The 19,441-nt window shown below is 56.1% G+C and overlaps 2 protein-coding genes across 14 annotated transcripts in view; one reads left to right on the top strand and one right to left on the bottom strand.

Moving 5' to 3' along the window:
* The window catches only part of dab2ipb (DAB2 interacting protein b), a 170,888-nt gene extending 154,460 nt beyond the window's left edge, over window positions 1–16,428 (top strand). For all 11 annotated transcript variants that reach the window (XM_051932097.1, XM_051932095.1, XM_051932098.1 and 8 more), the window contains 10 exons: window positions 2,442–2,586; window positions 6,762–6,906; window positions 7,980–8,216; window positions 8,876–9,077; window positions 9,453–9,631; window positions 10,033–10,900; window positions 12,038–12,172; window positions 13,068–13,270; window positions 14,251–14,338; window positions 14,634–16,428. In XM_051932097.1, coding sequence (XP_051788057.1) covers window positions 2,442–2,586; window positions 6,762–6,906; window positions 7,980–8,216; window positions 8,876–9,077; window positions 9,453–9,631; window positions 10,033–10,900; window positions 12,038–12,172; window positions 13,068–13,270; window positions 14,251–14,338; window positions 14,634–14,801 — 2,370 coding nt within the window. In that variant the 3' untranslated portion in view covers window positions 14,802–16,428. The remainder of the gene's footprint in view (window positions 1–2,441; window positions 2,587–6,761; window positions 6,907–7,979; window positions 8,217–8,875; window positions 9,078–9,452; window positions 9,632–10,032; window positions 10,901–12,037; window positions 12,173–13,067; window positions 13,271–14,250; window positions 14,339–14,633) is intronic.
* The window catches only part of ttll11 (tubulin tyrosine ligase-like family, member 11), a 188,403-nt gene that overhangs the window by 154,642 nt on the left and 14,320 nt on the right, over window positions 1–19,441 (bottom strand). For 2 of the 3 annotated variants that reach the window (XR_007935866.1, XR_007935867.1), the window contains exon 9: window positions 18,407–18,921. Coding sequence is in view for 1 of the 3 variants with exons in the window: in XM_028809017.2 (XP_028664850.1) it covers window positions 18,602–18,921 (320 nt within the window). In the remaining 2 variants the exon portion in view is untranslated. Of the gene's footprint in view, window positions 1–17,269; window positions 18,922–19,441 lie in introns of those variants that run through there. The other variant, XM_028809017.2, reaches the window with a different exon arrangement.

Genomic DNA, 19,441 nt, shown 5'->3' on the forward strand with positions numbered 1-19,441 from the left:
ATGAGGATTAACGGCGGGCGATAACGGGATTGTGTCAGCGCCAGGAGTGATTATGGCGGATTAGCATGATGGCAGATAGAGAGTAGGCGACTGCTCAGTGCCCGGGCTACAGTGTCTGCCACGCCAGCCCCGCCTCCTGCTCCTTCTCAATGAAACTGTTTCACATTTTGCCCGTTTCGTTTGGCTGGCACTTTTCAGAGTTCACCTCCGTCTTATATAGTGCTTGCACTTGGTTAGTGACGTGCTAAAACTGCTGCTTAGCCGCTGGCGTTTGTCTTGGAGGTGCCAGGATGCCCACACTGTCCTTGATGACTTGGGTTGCTGGTGATGCCAGATGGTGTCTCTGACTGCATTTTGGGGGTCACTCCATAGGGGAGTGCCTGCCAGCCATTATTAGTACAGCGTCTGGTGAGTCGTGTGGGTGACCGCTGGACGATGGCCATTCGCTTGGCAATTCAAAGTTGAGCAGCTAGGCATGATGGGTAATGGCCTCCAAACCTCTTTGGCATGGAGACAACCATCCACAGCCAGGCCCATTGTCACCACAGGAGTGTGCTGTGGGACCGGTCCCACCCAAGTACGACAGGGTTAGGGTCAGGCCCAGCTACAGGGCATGGGCTCGTCCTGCCAAGGGTCCTTAGGTATGGCGTGAAGCAGGCAAGACGACTGGGGTGCTTCTCCTTTGGCCAGGTGGGTTGCTCCGTGTCACGTTTCTATGGTTACGATCCCTTCTGGCACCGATCTGGACCCTCTGTGACACTCAGTGGTCTCAATCTGTGGTTGTCCACGCTTGCCTGCGGACTGTCAGGCAAGAGTCTCGGCGAGCGCATGTATCGAATAATCAAAGGCGGCCATTTCTACGATTCGCTTGGGTGATTCGGCTCCTGGCGTACCCCATAACTTGGGTGCGTGTGAGCGTGTGGGTCGCATTCATGGCAGCATGCAGCCTGCAAAGACCTTTGATTGATAAGCCAATTGAGCCTCACCTGTCAGAACGTGGCACCAGTACGTGTGCCCAGTCCCTGAGTTCCCAGGGGTGACTTACCGCCGTTTGCTCAACGATGAGACGTCTCGCTGTCATCTTTGGGTCGGAGGAGTAGCGGCACCTGAGAAGGGCCTAATGCCCTTTCTTCATGGAGCACCAGCTGGGCGGTTAGACGGCTCTGCCAGTTGGGTCCACTGCCTCCCCACTTCACTTGTACCCGTAGTGTCTCTGGACATCCTCTGACAGGGAAGCCACCACTCTAGTCAGGGCCACTAAATCCTGCCGACTACGCCACTGTAACAAAGCAACATCAGAGGGAGTTGGGGCGCCTCGAAGGCAAACCCCGAGCTTGAGTGACTCGAAGATGGTGGCAATGCCCCTGAAGGGTCGGGGCCAGGAGACAATGGCCTGGAAGTGGTGTCCGATCCGTAGGCAGAAAAAGAGGAAAAGCATTAGGTGACAGTGCCAGCCCTTGGTACGGGGTGGAATTACAGCCAGATGAGCCCCCCAGTTGCCCCCCAAGCACATGTGTGTGACAGCAGCTGCGAGGTTTGCTCATGTGCCATATAGTGCCTTTGGTGGTGGGCTTCTGCTCAAGTGCCATTTAATGTCTCCTCCGTGCCATCTTATGCCTGTGGATAACCTGACTATATGAAGACGCCCTTTAGTGGCCTCGAAATGGCCACCTGCTTGTTGTTGTCATGCCAATGGTGGACCACTGTTGGTATAACACAGGAGATGGGCACCTCAATAACTGTGCCACACCCCTCCCCATTATCACTTTCACCCACCTGAAGCCCTTCAGTGTAGCAGGAGGCAACACTGCATGGGGTGCCAGGAGCAGAAATATTATGTATCTGTGCCAAGTGCTCAGATGGCAGTGGAGACATCACAAAATGATGTGTTGGTCCTTGTGGTGGCGCTACATAGAGACCAAGTGATGATGCTTTCAAATGGAATGGAATGGCACAGCAGTGGCCCCAATGTCTGGGGGCGCAAATCTGGCTCCATACACCTTATAAGAGATGCCAGTCAGCCACTGCATGCCCTGTGGTTGCCCAGTGAGTCCAGTCTTTGCAACAGTTAATCATCTGTTGGTGAAACTGGTGATGCTGACCATGCTGCTCACCCTCCACCCAGTCAGTGTCCAGGTGTACCCATGTCCATTGCATCATGTCACCTTTCACAACGTTTTGGGATGAGAGGATTGCCAGTCGTTAGAGGCTTCAGCACGTCCATGTGACCGGAGTGGCGTTCTTATGCCAACTTGGTTTTCGTGCCTGTGTTGAGGTTCCTGATGTGAGGGCAGGAGTTGATGGTTCCAAGTTCTGAACCTGGTGATTTCAAGTGCATGGGTATGATAGCCAGGGGCCAGCACACAAGGGGGTGGGGGTGGGGCACATGGACTGCCAAAGGGTGCCCGCTTGCAGCCTGACCTCTTCACGTTGTGTTGCAGGACTTCCTGACGGACCTGATGATGTCCGAAGTTGACCGCTGTGGTGAGAACGAGCATCTGATATTCAGGGAGAACACCCTGGCCACCAAGGCTATCGAGGAGTACCTGAAGCTGGTGGGACAGAAGTACCTGCAGGACGCCCTGGGTATGTACTGAAGCGTGGCGCACAGCGGGCAGCTCCCTCCGCCTCTACTCGGCAGGAGGGGATGGCTTGATGGACGAGGGCTGCACTCGCGCCTCGCTCTGTGGCAGGTAGAAACGGCGCTGGCATTTGAAGATGCCCCTGGAGGTTATGTGCCAGAGAAGCAATAATATTTATCTGCCTTCGGAGCATCCCAGCGGTGCCCGCCGCCCTTCTCGCTGTGTAATTGGCTTTTATTTTTAGCCTCCCTTCTCTTTGTTCTCTGATGACGCCAACCTCCAGCGGCCGCGAGTCTTTTTTTTTTGTTTTCTTCAGAAATTGGTCAGAATCCGCCAGTCGGGAGCGGTGGGGGAGGGGCTTGTCTTAGGGACCCCAGTGCAGCCGTTAATGAAAATCGGAGTAGGTGAGGAGCGAGCCCTGTGCCTGGTGGCACCTCTTATGAACTACGGCTGCTGCCCTCCACAGCCCACCCAAGGTCGGCGGTTTGTGTGTCCCCCGTCCCTCAGACCGGCCAGCCCACTCCGGTCTTGTTTACATCCCATTCTCATACCAAGGGGCTCTAAAGAGTTCTTTGCCCCCTGGTCATCCTCTGGCAACGTGGGGCACATTGCCATCTTGTTCCCTGCCTGCTTGCCCTCTACAGAGGGACTTTGGCATGCCCAGCAAGGCTTCTTGCACCTCACGCTGTCCATCTTGACCCCGCGCAGCACTTGTGTTTGTGTCAGCGCCCCCAGGCTCTCTTCTAGTCAGAGGGGTGCCAGCTGTGCCCGTCCTTTGAGCCCGGTGTGCTCCTTGAGTGCAGATCTTGGCACTGGGCTTCCACCTGTGATTGTGGTGTTGATTATTGGAGGAGCAGATTGAGGGACGTTTGCTCACCATGTGAAGGAGCCGTCAGAATAAAGTGGGCAGCGGGCTTATTAAGGGGGGCACAGGGAGGACGACATCAAAGCTGAAAGACCCGTCACGGGGCGGGGTGATGAAGGGCTCAACAGTGGAGAGCGGGACAAACGAAGAAAGGGAAATGTGGGACTGACAGGAGGGGAGTGCCAGTGTTGTCATTGGACCGACGTGTGGCCATTATGGTGGTCATCTACCAACACCTGCAGAGCGTCGTGGGGGCCTACGATGGGCTGTTACTGTCATGTGGGGGCTTAGCGGACCCCGGCGTGTCCTAAAAAGTGGCAGCTAATCTTCCATGACGTCGGCGCTGTGCAAGGTCCCCCAGTCGATTTTGTTTCGTTTCACTAAGCTGTTGGCAGGGGGGCTTTGGGACGTTTGGTGGTCCGACCCTGACCCGCTCCCATTTGGGGGGGGGGGGTTATTCAATAAGGGTCTCCTCACATGCCAGGCTTCAGTCCCCGCCCTGCCCTCGAGTTACCCTGCCAGACGGGTACCATTTGCCTTGGGCGTCACCCCAGGCTGCCTGATTGTGGATGCCCACTCAAGCCGACAACCTGCCAGGCTTTGCATGCTGGCGTCGCTGTGCCACTTTGTCTTTATGGCTGATGACGGACCACCTGGAGTGTCCACAGGCCGCCCCCGTCACCTCGCTGATCCTACGCTTATTTAGGTGGAGAAGCTGTGGCAAGCAGTGGGGGCCGGCAGAGTGGGGTCACCCTGGGGTACCCTGGGTGGCATTTCTGTCTGCGCTTTGAATTTCTCCACAAATCTCTCATTTGTTTGTTTTTATTTTCTGCTCCGATTATTCCAGGTCTCACTTTTGTATTTATGGGCTGCCATTTGGTCCACCTTTGCTTATGGAAGTCGGTGGCACATGACATCACCGTCATGAGGGTCCAAGGGTCCGTCGTTTGGGACTGTGGATACGCCCTGAAATGCCCGCATGTGCGTTTTGTTGAGTGCTTTCAGGAGTTGGAAATGTGCCAGGAAGCGGGCCTGCCAGTCGGCTTCGGTACTCTGGGTGGGCCACTTAGTCACGGCCCCTCTCGGCCCACCGATGTCCATCTCCCTCATCGTGTATGCAGAGTCCAGGGAGTCGACATATCGGCATCTGCCATGTGGCCTTCATAAATGTGGAAGGTGCTATATACAGTAATGGTCTGAAAGGCTTCTGGACTCCTTGTTGTCCTGTGAAATTCGTAGATGTGGCGCCATTCAGAGCGAGTAGGCCACTGGGTGACAGATCTGGGAGGCGGGCACCAAATAACAGATGTGCAAAAGGCACTATACAATAGATAGGGGGTGGTATCGTCCCCCGTCCAGATCCCTCCAGAGAAAGCTCCTTCTTGTGTGGCACATCGCTGCCCTCTGCATCTCATGACCAGAGAGAAGTTTGTTGTCGGGCCCTGGCACAGATGCCAGTGTACCAGCACGGCCCGTATGGTCTGCAGGACTTTACAGCAAACTGTAGCAGAAGATCCACACAAGAGGAAAGGGCCATCAGCCTTGGGCGTGCACCCCTAATGGCCTGATGAAGACTCTTTAGAAGCAGAAGGTGGCACCGAGTCCCAAAAAACACTAATCCAGAGAGGAGGGTCAAACATCAGCTGATCTCGAGAAGTCGCCAAAACCACCGAGCGTCTTCAATGAACCACAGGGGACTCTAGAGAGAGACAGGCAGGGAGCCCCCCACAGAGCTCCTGGCACACAGCACGAGACACAGAGGCACACAGAAAGGAGCAGAAAAGACGACAAAGGAGTTGAATTCAATTCAATTTTATTTGTCATTCAGCAGAACATCCAAGATGTGCTGCAGAACGAAAATACGATGCACAAGACATTAATAAAAACACAGAGTTAAAATCAATTACATTCAGTTAAAAGTGCAGAAAGATTCTGATTAGAGGTGCATAATTAAAAGTGCATAAAAGTCTAAATTGAAAATACATAAAATTCTGAATTAAAAATGCCTACAATAAAATACTAAAATGCTTCATTTAAAAGACGAACGGCAGAAGGAAAAAACTGTTTTTAAGCCTGGTAGTTGTACATTTCAGGCTGTGGTACCATCTACTTGAGGGGATGAGGGAAAAGAGTTCAGAGGCAGGATAAGTGGGGTCTCTAAATCCGCACAGCTCTGGCCAGACAGCGTTGTTTTGCCAAGTCTTGTACATTAGGCAACGGGGCTCCAATGATCCTCTCCGCAGCCCTCACCACTTTCCTCAGTGCTTTCCAGTCCGAAGCGCTGGAGCTCTCCTGCCACAGAGAGCTGCTGCTGGTTAGCACGCTCTCTATGGTCCCTCTGTAAAAAGTGGTGAGGACTGACTTACTGAGATGGGCCCTCTTTAGCCTCCGCAGAAAGATCAAGCGCTGGTGAGCTTTCTTGATGACGGAGGAGGTGTGCAGGGACCAGGTGAGGACTCCCAGGAACTTAGTAGACTGCACAATTTCCACAGCAGTGTTCTTAATGTAGACCGGGGTGTGTATCAGCTGTTTCTTCCTGAAGTCGATCACCAGTTCTTTTGTTTTTTCGACATTCATTATCATTCCACAAATGACTTCACCTCCTCTCTGTAATCCCCCTCCCCGTCACCTCGAATGAGACCGTCCGCATACTTAATAAGGGACCCTGGCAGCCACGACAGACAGTAAAGCTGCTAGTGCAGGGTGGGGCTGAGGGGCAGAGAAAAGAAGGCCAGAGAGCAAACAGGGTGGCACGGGCACCACAGTTCAAGGCAGGGCACCCCATTGGGAAGTACAGGCCTGCGGCTGTGCTGGGCGACATATGCCAGGCTCTCGTCTTTGTTCTTCTCAGGTTGGACATCTCAGACCAGTCTACTGTGCAGGTGGGCACCCTTGGCATCTCCCTGGGGTGCCAGTGTGGTATGCGCTGAGCACGTAATGAACACGAGTCCTGCAGCGTGACCCGCTGAGCTGCCAGGCCAGGAGTGGGTCAGTCACTAGGAAGCCAGCAAAGGTTGAATTGGTGGTCTGTCAAAAGGCCAGTGCAAGGAATGAGGGAGAGGGGGGAACATCGCCATAACTGCTCACGCTGGGTGAGTGAAACGAGGGCAAAGAAGACGAGACTCCAGCAGGGCATCACAGCCATCAAAGAGGGGCAAAATGGTAATGCCTGCTATAAAACCGTAAAGCAAATGGAGCTGCAGTGGTGCCGTGGAAGTGCAGTAGAGCAAATGCAATGCCCACCGTGGAGCCCTTTAGTGCCACCCTCAGGCTGCTGCTCGCCGATGTCCTGACTGTCCCGTCTCTCCCTTCAGGTGAGTTCATCAAAGCCCTGTACGAGTCCGACGAGAACTGTGAGGTGGACCCCAGCAAATGCTCGTCCGGAGACCTCCTGGAGCACCAGAGCAACCTGAAGATGTGCTGCGAGTTGGCCTTCTGCAAGATCATCAACTCCTACTGGTAAGGCCCACCTACTGCGTGTGTGTGTGTGTGTAGTGGGCACCCCCTAGTGGACACTACCTACCAAAGCAGGGAAGCAGCGAGGACGGCAGGGCAGGAGACACAGAAGCCTGCCAGTGGATGGTGAGGTAGGCCGATGGGCATCTCCAATGCCTTATCCGCTTTGTCTAGGTGGTTCGGTTGTGAGCCGAGGTTTGAGACCAGATAAACAAGGTGGGCACTGGCCCTCGCCCAGCATGGCACACTTTTTAACTCTGCCTTCTGTAACTCACCAGCTGGGGTGCTGGCCACTAAGGTGGTATGTGAGTGACCACCGAATGCCCCTGAGGGTCAGGGTTAGGGAGGACGGGCACCACACCGGCATGCTTCTGACAGATAATGGAGATAAGAGGTGCTGTGCCCGTAGGTTGCCAGAGCTAAGTGGCACAGCACCGTGTGGGGATTGGTCGTACGGGTGGCGCAGTAACGGCGCTCGATGTCACAGCTGCTGGTTTTATTTTCACACTGGTGAAGAATTCGAGTGCAGGATGAACAGACGGCAGCGGGCGCTGAGATAGTCAGGGTGTCCAGACTAAAGAATGTTGCATTATGGGTGCAGAGAGATCAAGTGTAGATGGCTGTTACCATAGAAGGAGCCTGCGGTGCCAGCTGACTTCACGCCACCCTCCTCTGACTGGCATTAACTGCACTATTATTTGAGAATGGCCGTAATCGATGGGCACGGGTGTGACAAGCAGACTTGGCAACGGTCAGACTGTGGCGATGGCACACGAACAGTTAAGTGAGCACTTGGATGTCATTGACGAGACCATGCCAGGTGAGCGGGCACCACAAGTCACAGGCAGTGCTGATCTGGATTCACCCAATGACAGTGGGCAGCTGGAGAGGTGTAGGGATGGCAGGGTCCGATCAGTCCAGCACTGATGACCAGGTGTACTGAGCTGATGCCAGGCATGGCCTTGGCATCTCAGGGGCCATTGGCTGCTCTTGTTGGTGCAAGCATGTCTGTCTGTGCCCGGGGGCCCTCTGCGATACCCGGCTGCCACTCACATGTCTTTCTCTTTGTCCCTCAGTGTGTTTCCTCGGGAGCTCAAGGAGGTGTTTGCTTCGTGGCGCCAGGAGTGCAGCAGCCGCGGGCGCCCAGACATCAGTGAGCGGCTCATCAGCGCCTCCCTCTTCTTGCGCTTCCTGTGCCCAGCCATTATGTCTCCGTCGCTGTTCAGCCTGCTGCAGGAGTACCCTGACGACCGGACTGCCCGCACCCTGACGCTCATCGCCAAGGTCACCCAGAACTTGGCCAACTTCACCAAGTAAGGACCACTCTAGCAGTAAAGGCCTAAGCGGATCGCCCTCGTGCCAAGGGGCACCCTTCGTGTCCATCAGGCATTGGCAGTGATTTTCTAGACCAATTACACATGCCAGCGAGTTGCACTTATCAGTCAGCTGGTGGCAAATGGCTTTAGAGTAGGGAATGCAAGAGGGCTGAGTGGGCACGCTGAGCTGGCAGCTGTCTGATGCCAGATTGTTTGGAAGGACGTGCCTTTCCTGGCATTCTTCAATTGTTTCTCTCCGATGTCATTGCTAGATGGCAGTGCCAGTCAACTTCAAGAGGAGGCTGCCCTTGTGTGGCATCGTCTTCTTAGACAACTCCCACCCACCTCCCTGAGTTTATGTTTATCAGATCCCTGGCATGTGGGCACCAGCTGCCTCTGCTGTGTCTCAAGGCAGTGGCATCCATGATATCTGGGATTGGGGCTCCAGTGTTACCATTTGAGGGATGTGTGTGTGATTGGCAGCAGGGCACTTGAGGGTTTAATCCCACCAGCCTGTGCCTCCCTCTCGTGCCTGAGGTAGTGTGAAGGCGACAAAGCCCCTTCCCGATTGCATCTGTCACTACAGTTGTGTGGTGGCAGCAGACTGGCAGATCCCCTGGCACAGCCCTGACCAGTGAGTCGCTTTGCCCCTGCAGGTTCGGCAGCAAGGAGGAGTACATGTCGTTCATGAACCAATTCCTGGAGCACGAGTGGACCAACATGCAGAGGTTCCTGCTGGAGATCTCCAACCCCGAGACCATCTCCAACACGGCGGGCTTCGAAGGCTACGTGGACCTCGGCCGAGAGCTGTCCACCCTGCACTCCCTGCTGTCCGAGGTGGTGTCGCAGCTCGAGCAGGTAGGCGATGGAGTGGCGGGCACAGCTACGGGTGGGGTGGCCGTACGTGTCGGGGGTCCACCTCACACCCGCACGCTACACCAGGAGTTAACAGCTGGCACGCTGGAAAACCTGAGCCAGCGGGGCACAAGGGGGCAGAAGAAGTGGCCGGTGATGCCACAGTGTATGTGGGGAGGGCGTGGTGCCTGGGAGGCTGGTGGCACTTGGCCTTCAGGGTCCTCTCCCCTTTATGTGGATTACAAGCTCGGGTGCTCCAAGGAGGACAGGAAACTGCAGAGGGTGGACTATCGGTGCCCAGTGAGGCTCCAACAGGCCAGACCCCCTCAAAGCAGTCCATCCTGCCCGAGTGGACCCACCTTCCACTTCTCTTTTCAGGGTACGGCCAGCAAACTTGGCCCTCTGCCACGCATCCTGAGAGATGTCAACACGGCGCTGACCAACCCGCTGAGCGTCCAGGTGTCAGTGGCGTCTGAGCGGCCCGCCTCCACGCCCAGTGCCAGCTGCAGCATCTCCACCGGCCTGCAGAAGATGGTCATCGAGAACGACTTGTCCGGGTAAGTCTTGTGAAGAGAGCGCTTGGTCAGAACTGGCATGTTCAGGTCAGTTGGGTTCCCTGTCTGGCACAGCCACTGGCACGGATGCCCCTGAGCTGCCGTGGAGGGCCTGTGCAGGCAGGAGGCACTGTGGAGGACGTTCCAAGCCTGTGTGACAAGTGGCCAGCTGCCACCTTTGAGGGAATCTCCGTCTGAGGGTGTGCCGGTCATCAGAGAGTGGGGAGGCACTGCAAAGGCACCAGTTGCCAGTTTTGTGGTCCCAGCAGCAGATGGCCAACAGCAGACGTTTAATTGAGTCTGGGCAGCAGAGCGGGCATCTCCATGGTACTGTAAGAGGTCCCAGTTCAGGGGGCCTATTGGTCTCCACTCCTGACCTTCTCTTCTCTTCCTTCCCTTGTCAGCCTCGTCGACTTTACCCGTCTGCCATCGCCGACTCCCGAGAACAAGGACTTGTTTTTTGTCACAAGAAACTCGGGCGTCCAGCCATCTCCTGCCCGCAGCTCCAGCTACTCGGAGGCCAACGAGCCCGAGGTGCAGATACCCAACGGCAGCAAGAGCCTCTCCATGGTGGACCTGCAGGACAACCGCAGCCTGGAGAGCGGAGCCAACGTCGCCATCCCGGCGGACCCCCTGAACGACTGCCAGGCCCCCGTGGCACCGCTCCAGGGCGGCGTCTGGTCCACTCGTGCCCCCCAGGTCGGCGCTGCCGCCGTCCCCACCATGCGCAGAGCGGGCCAGGCGGCCACCACCCCCAGCTCAGAGGGCGCCCCGGGGAGGCCTCAGCTTTTAGCCCCCCTGTCCTTCCAGAACCCCGTCTATCAGATGGCGGCCGGCCTGCCCGTGTCGCCGCGTGGTCTCGCCGACTCGGGCTCGGAGTGCCAGAGCTCCGTCAGCTCGCAGAGCAACAATGAAGAGCTGGCCTCAGGCAAACATGGCTTCCTCAACCACGCCGGCAATGAGGACTTCGCCAGGCGCTCGGGGGAGTTCATCCGCAGGCAGCTGTCGTTGACGGAGAGCGCCCACCAGCCCACGGTGCCCCGGCAGAACAGCGCAGGGCCGCAGCGGCGGATCGACCAGCCACCCCCTCCGGTCACTCGAGGGCGCACTCCGCCCAACCTGCTGAACACGGCGCCCTACCCGCGGCCATCCAGCGGCAGCATGATGTCCTCCTCTCCGGACTGGCCGGGAAGTGGCGCCCGACTGCGGCAGCAGTCTTCGTCTTCGAAAGGGGACAGTCCCGAGACGAAGCAGAGGACGATGCACAAGCAGGTTAGTGGAGAAGACCGAGCACCAATGCCTGGCTTCTGTAGCGGTGTGTGGCACCAGGTGGAGTGGTCCTGACCCCCTCACCTTTCCGTGAGTCACATCGGTTACTTCAGTGGCAGCATTGGAGTGGCGCCACCTACTGGGCAGCCTTCTGTTTGCACCCATTGCAGAGCCGGCTGAAGTGATCTGAAGTTGAATGGATGTGTCCGGCTGCTCCCAAGTGCCCCTGTGCCCCCCCAGTACCCATGGTTCCCCTTCATCTCGACTGCTCCACCAGCAGTTCAGTCAGTCAGGAGGCATGTGCCCCTCCATCCACATCTTGAAGTGGCATCTAGTGCCAGGGAGCTTTGTCACATTGATGTCGCCGATGTGTTTGAAGTTTGGGTTACATGGCTGCCATCTGCTTGGGCAGGCTTTGATTTGTCTATCTAGTCATTCCAGCTTGCTAAGGGGGCCCGTCAGGGTCCTGGGTGAGCTCACTTGACCTCTGTAATGGTCAATACCTCTGCTGGGTGCCCCTGGCATCAGACTCTTTCGATACCCCAATGGTGCTTGAACAGGGTCACTTGTGGGTGGACAGACCCTCGCCTATCCCGTATGACAGACCCCCCCCACAGGTGCTTTTCCTGCCCTACTTGTTCAGTTTGCTCTTTTTTTTATATAGCGCCTTTCTCCAAGCATTTGTGACTCCTCCACTAGGGGGTGCTCTTCCTCATCCTGCCCCTCGCTTGTCTACCAGATTGCCAGCTTTGGCACTTGCTGGGTGATTTCATGTAACATGAGGGTTCTGCCTGAACTGAAACCGTGCATTAATGGGCACTCAGAAGTGGGCACCTGCCCACCTGTCAGCGCAAGTGCAGCACCATCTGGTGGCTGATGCTGTTTTGGCTGTGTGCCCCTCTGCAGTGCCTGCAGCCATCTGTGGCAGAGTGGCCGCTGCTTGTCTGAAGTGCCCAGTTGCCAACTGATATGTAAACAGAGAATGGCAGGCACTGCAGACAAAGTGGGTAATGCCCTGTGCCCTGACTGGTGGGCAGTAAGGCCCTGGTGCCAGTGTTTGATGTTTTCTGTCTGAAGCTGCTTGAGCCCGTGGTCAGTCTGGCCAGCCCATCACGTGTCTCCTTTGTGTCACCCCACCAGGCCCCTTCGCCTGTGAACCCCAATGCCCTGGACCGTACCGCCGCCTGGCTCCTGAACATGAACGTCCAATACGTGGAGCACGAGGGCATCGATGCCGAGGGCAGGAGCAAAGAGGAGCTGACGCAGATTGAAAAGGTAACTGGGCGCTCACCGGTCGGGCCGTGTAGGTCACCGCTCTCGAGATGGCCGCCACTGCCCTGCTGAAAACCGACGTGGTGCGTCGTGTGACTGTTGTTTGGCTTGGTGCCCTTTGGCCATCCTGGTTGGCCATTGCTGGGTTGGTTGCATTGTCTGTGGGCCCCACACTGGCCATTCATCCTGTGCCAGCGGTGCCACTTGCTGGTGCCAACATGTGCCCTTCACTTTGCGCTCTTGAGGCATCTTCAGTGTCCATTTTGGTCAGGGCTGACCGCTTAGAGCCTCAAAGAACAGTCATGTGACCTCTGGCCACCATCGTCCTTCGGACCACCACCTGAAGGCTCAATACATTTCACCTGCTTTGAATCAACGAGGGTCTTAACTGTGCAGCCAAGTGGCAAATCGAGGATTTTGGGGGCAAACCGCTATCACTGTTGGTCCTCGGTGCCACTAATGGCTACCATCTTGTTCACAAAGATGAAATGCCAGCGGGCAGACCCCCAGATGGAGACAATAGGCCGGTGCCCACTGACACCATGCTACCAACCAGTCAGCTGAGTTTGTGTGCCACTGCCATCCGCCAGGACTCATCCTGTGTTGTCACTTCCCATAGGGGTGACCTGTGGTGAGCCGCCCCCCTCCTGGCTCTGACTGCCCCTGGTGCCCGTGAGCCCTTACCGGCCAGGGGATGAAACTTGAGTTGGAAGTGCAGGTTGTGTTGGCTCCGAGGGCAGCAGTCAGACTGTGTGCAGGGGCATCGGTGGAAGTCACACCAGCGGGCCAGACGGGCTCCACTCACTCACAGGACGGTGACCTGAATGGGCCGAGAGGTGGGGGTGGGCACGGGGGCCAGCTGGTGAGCCTGACCCACAGGTGCTCTGCTCTGTTTTAGTACCAGCAGGAGATCGCCATCCTGCAGGAGAAGCTGCGCATGTCGGCCAAGAAGATCGAGGAGTATGAGAGCCGCCTGAAGGGCCAGGAGGACCAGACGCAGAAGGTGCTGGTGGAGTACCAGGCCAGGCTGGAGGAGGGCGAGGAGCGGCTGAGGAGGCAGCAGGAGGACAAGGAGCTGCAGATGAAGGGCATCATTAGCCGGTGAGCGGGTACTCGTGACGGGGCAGCGAAAGAGGTGGGTGAGATGAGCAGGTGGAGGGGCACAAAGCTCACCGTCTGAGGACCTCAGCTGGAACAACAGGCAGTCTGGTGTGAGTGAGGACCTGGGTGAACGTTTAGCATGCTTTATGGGTGCGGGCACGGGTGGGCAAACCCCACTGGGCCTCTGTTCAGCCCTGACACACGTCCACAGTCGGACCTGGTGAAGCACACAGCATTCTGGGTGAATCTTTTCAGGGGGTCGGCACCTTTAAGACCCTGACTTGTGTCCATGGCACACCATAACAGGACTTTGACCCCTTGTGTGCTGAAGCATCTGCTTGATCCAGCTGCGGACCCCCAGGGCGCCACTCCACTGAGGAGGTGGTCACTTTCTGTTAGATGCCAGTGATGACCCCCGCTTGCACTCCGGTCAAGTAAACCATGTGACAAAAACCTGCAATCCGATTGGCTGTCCAGTGGTGCTCCTGAACCGCGGTGGTCTGCAAGCTGGACCCCCTCGGTTGACCGCCTGCTCCTGACTGGCACAGGTGCTGTGATGGTCCAGCTGAATGTGCTTTAATCTACTGATATAGCGCCTTTGAATGCAGCAGCAGAACAGTTTGAATTTTTAGGGAAGGCGAGTGCCCCTCTCAGTGGCACTATACTCCTGTGTCGTGCCCCCCAGAGCCCGATAGGCATGTCCTTCCGCAGAGTGCAGAAAGTGCACGTCGACCATACTGGGCAAACGTGGACACACACCCAGGTTTGGAAGCCACTGGGCTGTCACATGCCAGTCTCTTTGGCCCGTAGCCCTTCTGATGCCCGGTGCCAGGATGACAGCATCATCCATACATGGCAATGCTAGAGGACTGTCAGTGTGCTTGGTCTTGTGTGGCACTCTTGAGCGGCTCGGGCTGCCATCGGTGCCATCTAAGCCTGCAGGAAGCTGAACTGAGCTGTCATTTTCTTTCCTTACCCAGGCTCATGTCTGTCGAGGAGGAGCTGAAGAAGGACCACTCAGAGATGCAGGCCGTGGTGGACTCCAAGCAGAAGATCATCGAGGCACAGGTTGGTAGCAGCTTCAGTCTAACAAAGTGCTTGGCACGCTTGGGCTGAATGCCACTATGGCATTGTGGACCCCTTTGATGAGGCAGAAAGGTGACGTGCCCTGTGGCCAAGCGTACGGCACCTCAGGCTGGTGAAGTGGCAGAGTGAGCAGCCTTCTTTTGTGTCACACCTTGCCCCGCCCTCTTCTCTCGCGCCACACCTTGCCCCGCCCTCTTCTCCCACGTCACACCCTTTAAGCCACGCCCAGAATGACCGACTCACTGAGCATCTTTTTGTCTCCCACCCCCCTCTGCAGGAGAAGCGCATTGCCTCCCTGGATGCTGCCAATGCCCGGCTCATGAGTGCCCTCACCCAGCTGAAGGAGCGCTACAGCATGCAGACCCGCAATGGCATCTCGCCGACCAACCCGACCAAACTGCAGATAACAGAGAATGGAGAATTCAGGAACAGCAGCAACTGCTAATGAAGGCGGGCACCACTGGGAGCCAGGAGGGGCTGTCCAACAGTCTACCCACTGCGGGTGCCCTCCTGGCCATCTTCTTGGAATTTTTTGTTTTGGTTTCGACCAGAAGCGTTAGTCCCATTTCCATTATTTTCAATGGAGCGTTTACTTGTATTTATAAAGTAAAGATCTGCAGGGGCCACTGCCACATGGCATCAGTGGATTGTGCAGGGTGTGCCAGTAGCCCCACCCCCCGCCCGCGGGACCCCCAGGCCACTCAGAGGTGGGGATGATCAGCAAGTTCAAGCTTTTTATTTTGAAAAGGCCGTACCCGCTTGACGCGACTCCAGTGAGCCGAGTGGATGCCACAAGCAGCAGAGAGCCACCCTGGCACAGGACGATGCCCAGCACAGTATTGGCGTCCATCACAGCTGCATTTGCCAAACGTCTGCCCCGATTTGGGTTCCACAAAGCCCGCCAATGTAAAAGACGTCACTGACCTTGGGCACACCCTTCGGTGCCGGACCCTGTACCAACGTGCCCTCCTGTTTGCAAATCGAGAACTGGAGTGAGGGAGCTTGGTGCACCTTCATCTATGTATTCCTGCCACATTTACAAGTTGGTGCCCAAAGGAGTTGGCATGTGTGCCCACGAGAACTTGGTCAACAAGTCCCTCAGGCACCTTGTGTGGCAGTGAGAGCAAAAGGAGGAAGTGCGGCTGCCAGTCAACTGTGCTCATGCTGACCCTCAACAGCAAACATGTAGCCACGTGTCCACAGTGCCCTCACGCCCAATCCTGCCTGGCTGCTGGCTCGTGCCATCCTCACATTTTTCTGTTTTCGTACTTTCCATTTGCACGTTGTAAAGAATACTCAAGGGGGGCTAAAGGAAGCAAAGTTGCACCTTGTGTGCCAGCCGATGTCACACTGTCACCTTCGCCATGGGCATCGCTTGTATCACGTGACGTTGCCAGAACTCCAGCCGAGTCTTTAGTCGATGTGGTGCCAAGCAAGCATCGAGAACGCCTGAGAATCTCAAGTCATGCTGGGGGGGGGGGGGGGGGGGGGGGGGGGGCTCTCACTGTGGTGCCCAGTGCCACTCTGCTTTTGAGCGGACATTTCAGATGGCATGCAGCTTCCTATTTGTCTGCGATTTGATGAGCGATGAAAGGCGCTATATAGAGGTCAAGCAAGAGCCACTGAAGCTGAAAATGTGCTTGGAGTCATCCTTGAACAGCTAGCTGGGCATGGAGGCTGGCAGCGGGTGAACTAGTCACACACTTTGATGGCTGCAATGCCCCTCCCCAACCTGCTTCTTGCTGCTTCTTCTGCCTGATGACCTGGCATAAGGCACTCTACTACCATCACGGTGCCCAGTGGAAATTGGAAAGATTGCAGGGCAGCGGTGCCAGCCGTCATTGCTTTCTTGCCACACAACGGAGGGCATGCAGGGGTGGCGCTCTGTATGTTTTGTAACCCTTTTGTAATTCTGTTGAGACTCGAGTATTTGCTTCACCATGTAATAATAATAAGAATAATAATAATAATAATGTACAGAAGTCGTCGTCGTGTCGACCCAATGATCAGTGCCCGTGCCATTTATGTACATTTGCAACTAGAGGGATTAAAGTTTTATTTAGCTATTTGAAGCTTCTGCCTGGCGCCTTACTGCAGCGCCCACTGGGAGGCTCCTGCTGTGGACCCCCAGCCGCTTCTGGGCCAAGTCAAGTGATGGTGGGCCCCTGTGCCCAAGAGTTGGGTAGCCAGATGTGGGCAGAGGTACCACAGGGTGAAGAACCTGTCAAAGACGGGCACTGCAGGGCATAGGACCTATGAACATCGGCCTCGCGGATTTCATCGCCCGAACGTCCCCCCGGCGACCTTCTCGAGTCTCGGTTACGTTCGGCCCCTAGTCACCGAGGTCTGGTTTGTGACCACATCAGACGTGGCGCCTTCAATCAGCTGGGTGGCCCTTGTACCACTTTGCCCCTAATGCTGCCCCGGAGAATATCCAATTAACACAAAGTGAGATGCCAGGCGTGCCCGAAGCAGCCCCTGGGCCAACGGGGAGGCCTTGCCATCTTTAAAGCGCTGGCCCGAGGTGTGACGTCAGCCACGCAGGCAGCAGCTAGAGGAAGAGGAGGAAGACCTCTTAAACTAAATGCAACAATGGACCTCATCAAGGCGACTTGTGCTCATGAACTTAAATGGCATCTTAGAGATTCTGCGCCCACAGCATGCCAGCAAATTGCAGAACTCAAGGGCACAATCAACTGGTGGGACAGCCGACTGACTTGGGGGCAACCTCGTGTCACTCTTGTGCCATCCTGTGCCCAAACTGCACAACTCAGCGGGCAATAGCCGAGCAATAGCCAGGGTACAAAGGTAGAATGGAGTTAAATGCCAGCTCACATTCAGTATCACACTGTCATTTGTCACCAAGTCTGCTATATACGGAACATTTTCAAATGATTGCCATGGCAGCAGGGATGAGTGAAACGCCTTTTGTTGGATGCCGGGCTGGTGCTGGATAAATGGGAGCATTAAGGAGGAGGGCGTCAGGGTGACATGCAGGCACAAGGTGGTGCCATAACATGGCACTGGCAGTGTCACACTTGTCCAGGATTCATCTGTCTTTCTCAGTGAGTCCTCCACGTTGGGTGGTGGCAATGAGAATAAAATAACAAGGCTGCAGACGCACAGGGGTTCAGGGCAGCATATCTGTGCATCCACACTGGGTACGCGTCACCCGTGTGTTTAACATGTGTGCCCACATTCACTGTACACAATTTAGTGGTATCCTATTGTGCAGATGGCAGTGCCCTCATATGCATCATTAAGGAAAGTCATTAGTCCACAAACTCAGCAGAGAGTGCCAGGAGTGCCCATGTGGTGCCTGCAGAGGTGCCAGTGCAGGCCCCACCCTGCCAATTGATTTTCACCAATTGTGAAAATTCAGGAATGGGTTGCCAGGGGGTGCCACCATTCAAACGCCACTTGCTACCTTTGTGGTTCTGGAGTATGAATTGGGGACGATGACCTTATAGCACCCAGGCAGTAAGGGTTATTATGCCCACGTCACAGAACAGGCCTGCCCAAGTTGCCAGGCGCAGGAGGAGGGTGAGACAGCTGGCTACACACACCTGACTGGAAACCAGCAAGTCAAACAAAGCTGGGAAAGACGAGGGACACAGGGGACGCCACAGGGATGGCTTTGGACGTAGAGGACCAGCTGGTGGAGCGGAGGGCTTTCCATATATGGAAACTGTCAGGTGACTAAGGAGTGGCAAACTGGTAGTGCCCATGACGTGCCCAGTCACAGAGACCTGAGCTCACAATACCAAAGAAATGGTGGGCAGGGACCTTGGCATATTGTGTAACCCCTGAGCTAGATCTGTAATGCTAAGCATGTAGAGCAGGTGACCAGTGAGGTCCATCCCTGCCATCTCCTAATTTCAGACGCCCAGATGGCACAGTGCGGACTGCTGCACTTTTTTATTCCATTTATGCACATCTCAGACAGTCGGGCTGACTAGCCCTTCCAAACCCTCCCATGGCACCGGTGCCCAGCCGGCTGCCTGGCCTCCTCCCTCATGTGTCTCTACATGGCTCCTCTTCACCGTTGACCATTTTATCTGCAGGCACGTCCACCTTCTGACGCCAGGGTCAAATGGCATTGCCACGGTGATCCAAACTTCCATCGCAGCCCAGGCAAATTCAGAGTTGGGCGACCCAGGAGTTCAGAATCACGCCCATGCCGGCATGGGGGCACATTGCCAGATGCTCCCCGATGCCTATCTTCTCAGGGTGGGTGCCCTGGCCTCAGTTCTCCACGCCGTTCTCCTTCAAGGGCTCTTGTGTGGACCCTTGAAGCCCACAGTCGCCCGCTTTGGCCAGCGTGCTCGGACAGCTGAAGTGGGGCGTTGGCAACATGGAGTTGAGCCTCCCAGGCTGGCAGGAAGCCAGAGCTGTCCTTCGCTCCACTGCCCCGCGGCCGCACTGCAGTCGCCTCTCATCCAGGGCCTCCAGGTGACGGTCACAGAGGTCGGCCAGGGCCACCACTTGCTCGTGGAGTGGCAGGAGCTTGAAGCGCCGCTGTGCCAGGTAGAAGAAGGACTCCACAAAGGCCTGCAGGCACATCCCTGGGGAAGGAAAAGAGAAGCGGTAACAGTGGGCATGCCTCCGAACGATTGCCACACGACTATGCCTGCTCCCTCCTAAACGTGGTGGTCCAGAGTGTGGCATGGGCATCAGTCAACCACCCAAGAACCTACAGCCGATGTTTATATGGCGCCTTGCAGGGTGACCCCACCATCCCGGTCCTTTGTGGCACATCGCAGAATGGCCAATATCGGGGGTTCAGGTGGAAACACGTGGCTCAACTCCAACACGGCGAATGGCACCACTGAAGAGCAGGTATCAGTTACTCATCTGTTTGCTTATTATTGTCCCTTTAAAATGGCGCGGGCGAGGGTACGGACCTATGCGCCAGTGCTTGGGCCCACCAGCATCCTCCTTGCATTCCTGCTCCGCAAGTGTCGGACTCTACCAGCTACACTGCTGAGCAGCGGTGCCAGGGGTGGCACCTGGTGACACTCCAAGTGCACAAAGTAAAAAAAATAATGCCACCCCCATCAAGTGCATCTCCACAGCTCAGTCAAC

Source organism: Erpetoichthys calabaricus, chromosome 9 (genome assembly GCF_900747795.2).
Source record: "Erpetoichthys calabaricus chromosome 9, fErpCal1.3, whole genome shotgun sequence".
Taxonomy (NCBI): domain Eukaryota; kingdom Metazoa; phylum Chordata; class Cladistia; order Polypteriformes; family Polypteridae; genus Erpetoichthys; species Erpetoichthys calabaricus.